The sequence below is a fragment of the Nothoprocta perdicaria genome, unplaced genomic scaffold (assembly GCF_003342845.1).
Source record: "Nothoprocta perdicaria isolate Ctin4 unplaced genomic scaffold, notPer1 scaffold_830, whole genome shotgun sequence".
Lineage (NCBI taxonomy): Eukaryota > Metazoa > Chordata > Aves > Tinamiformes > Tinamidae > Nothoprocta > Nothoprocta perdicaria.
Window position 1 is genome coordinate 2,091 of NW_020456122.1, and position 2,727 is coordinate 4,817.

General features: G+C 67.6%; 1 protein-coding gene across 1 annotated transcript in view; it reads left to right on the forward strand.

The window, feature by feature from the left end:
* The window catches only part of RPS19 (ribosomal protein S19), a 3,402-nt gene extending 1,521 nt beyond the window's left edge, over positions 1 to 1,881 (forward strand). Inside the window, exons 2-5 of the mRNA XM_026052117.1 lie at positions 24 to 94; positions 172 to 272; positions 353 to 536; positions 1,771 to 1,881. Of these exons, the coding sequence (XP_025907902.1) occupies positions 24 to 94; positions 172 to 272; positions 353 to 536; positions 1,771 to 1,852 (438 nt within the window). The 3' untranslated portion in view covers positions 1,853 to 1,881. The remainder of the gene's footprint in view (positions 1 to 23; positions 95 to 171; positions 273 to 352; positions 537 to 1,770) is intronic.
* Positions 1,882 to 2,727: the final 846 nt, after the last annotated feature.

Below are 2,727 nucleotides of genomic sequence, written 5' to 3' on the forward strand. Positions count from 1 at the left end.
CCGTTGGGCTGTGCGCCGTGCAGATGCCGGGCGTGACGGTGAAGGACGTCAACCAGCAGGAGTTCGTGCGGGCGCTGGCCGCCTTCCTCAAGAAGTGAGTGCGGGCGGCGCCGGTCCCGGTGCCGGTGCCGGTCCCGGTGCCGTCCCGCGGTGTCACCGTGTCCCGCGCAGGTCCGGCAAGCTCAAGGTGCCCGAGTGGGTGGACACGGTGAAGCTGGCCAAGCACAAGGAGCTGGCGCCCTACGACGACAACTGGTTCTACACGCGCGCGGGTGGGTGCGGGTGACGGCGGGTGACGCCGGGCGCCGCCGGGTGACGCCGGGTGACGCCGGGTGACGCGCGTGCCCCGCAGCCTCCACCGCGCGCCACCTGTACCTGCGCGGCGGCGCGGGCGTGGGCTCCATGACCAAGGTGTACGGCGGGCGGCAGCGCAACGGCGTCCTGCCCAGCCACTTCAGCCGCGGCTCCAAGAGCGTCGCCCGCCGCGTCCTCCAGGCGCTCGAGGGCCTCAAGATGGTCGAGAAGGACCAGGACGGGTGCGCGGCCTCGCCGCGGGGCCCCTTGTGTCCCTTTGGGTGCTCTTGGCTTCCTGTGGGTGCCCTTGTGTCCCCTCGGGTCCCCTGTGGGTCCCCTCGGGTGCCTTTGTGTCCTTCTCGTGTCCCCTCGGGTCCCTGTGGGTCCCTTTGGTCCCATTGGGTCCCTTCAGGTCCCTCTGTGGCCCCTTTGGGTCTCCTTGTGTCCCTTTGGATCCCCTTTGGATTCCCTCGTGTCCCCTTGGGTCCCTCAGGTCCCTTTGAGTCCCCTTGGGTCCCTCGTGTCCCTTTGTGACCCTTTGTGTCCTCTTGCGTTCCCCATGTCCTTTTATGTTCTTTTGGGTCTTGTTTTGGTTCCCTTTGGGTCTCCTTGTGTCCCTTTGAGTCCCCTTGGGTTCCTCATGTCCCTTTGGGTCTCCTTTGTGTCCGTTCAGGTCCCGTTTGGGTCCCTGTGGGTCCCCTTGTGTCCCTCTGTGTCCCCCTTGGTCCCCCTTGGGTCCCCTGGTGTCCCTTTGGGTCCCCTTGGTCCCCTTTGTGTCCCCTGGTGTCCCCATGGGTCTCCTTTGTGTCCCTTTGAGTCCCCTTGGGTTCCTCATGTCCCTTTGGGTCTCCTTTGTGTCCGTTCAGGTCCCGTTTGGGTCCCTGTGGGTCCCTTTGTGTCCCCTCATGTCCCTTTGGGTCCCCTTGGTTTCCCTTGTGTCCCTGGTGTCCCCATGGGTCTGCTTTGTGTCCCTTTGAGTCCCCTTGGGTCTCCTTTGTGTCCTTTCAGGTCCCGTTTGGGTCCCGTTTGGGTCCCTGTGGGTTCCTTTGTGTCCCTTTGGGTCCCCTCGTGTCCCTCTGCGTCCCCTTGCTCCCCTTTGGGTCCCCTCGTGTCCCTGGGGTCCCCTCGGGTCCCCTTTGGGTCTCCTTGTGTCCCTTTGAGTCCCCTTGGGTCTCCTTTGTGTCCTTTCAGGTCCCGTTTCGGTCCCGTTTGGGTCCCTGTGGGTCCCCTTGCTCCCCTTTGGGTCCCCTCGTGTCCCTTTGGGTCCCCTTGCTCCCCCTTGGGTCCCCTCGTGTCCCTCTGCGTCCCCTCGGGTCCCCTTTGGGTCTCCTTGTGTCCCCTGGTGTCCCCTTGGGTCTCCTTTGTGTCCTTTCAGGTCCCATTTCGGTCCGGTTTGGGTCCCTGTGGGTTCCTTTGTGTCCCTTTGGGTCCCCTCGTGTCCCCGGAGCGCCGGCGCTGACGGGCCGCGCTCCGCAGGGGCCGCAAGCTGACGCCGCAGGGCCAGCGGGACCTGGACCGCATCGCGGGGCAGGTGGCGGCCGCCAGCAAGAAGCACTGAGCGCCCCAATAAACAGCGGCCCCGTGTCCCCGCGGCGGGGACACGGCGACAGGCGGCGGCCCGCGGGGTCCCCGCGCGGCCGGTACCTCCAAAACGCTCCGTCTCCTCCTCCTTGCAAAGGAATTCCGCGCTCTGGCGGGGTTTACGTGCGGAAACGAGGGCTTCGGGAGCCGTCCCGGTGCCTGCGGAGCGGCGCTTCTGCCCGCGGAGCCTTCTGTAGGGAAAGAGGCACCGAAATGGGGCAAATCCGCGCGGAAACGGGGTCGTTCTGCCCTGGCACTGGGAGGCTGCGGCTCCGAAAGGCTCAAACGGTGCCGCGGCTGCTGCCACCAGAGCAAAAAACGGCTTTTTTTCCCGTCTTTTGGCGCCGTTTTTGGCTTGTGGAACCACTTTTTTCCTCATGCTTGCTCTGGCCGCAGCGGCGGGGCGTTTCTCATGGCTCCGTGGCTGAGGATGCCCTCGATTCCCGGCGGGAAGGGGAGGCTTCGTGGGAGCCCCCAGCGGAGGGCGCTGCGACCTACCGGGGGCTCCGTCGCGGCGGAGGCCGGAGCTCCTCGGCGGCGGAGGGGACAAGGACGGCCGTTTAACGGTCGTTTTACGGCGTGGGGGGGCGGAGCGGGCGCTTGGGGTCCCCACCCGCAGGGGCGGCAGCCGCCGCTCTGAGGAGAGCGGGCGGTCGCCTCGCACCTCGTTGGCTCCGGCGCCGCTGATTGGCTGCCGCAGGGGGCGGGATGCGCGCGGCGCGCGCTGATTGGCCGCCGCCTCACGGCGGGCACGCGCCCCTCCGCCGGCACGCGCTCCCTCGGAGCCGAAGCCCGCGCGCGGGAAGCGGGCGGCGCCCATTGGCCGCCGCGGGGCGGCCGGCGGGCGCTGAT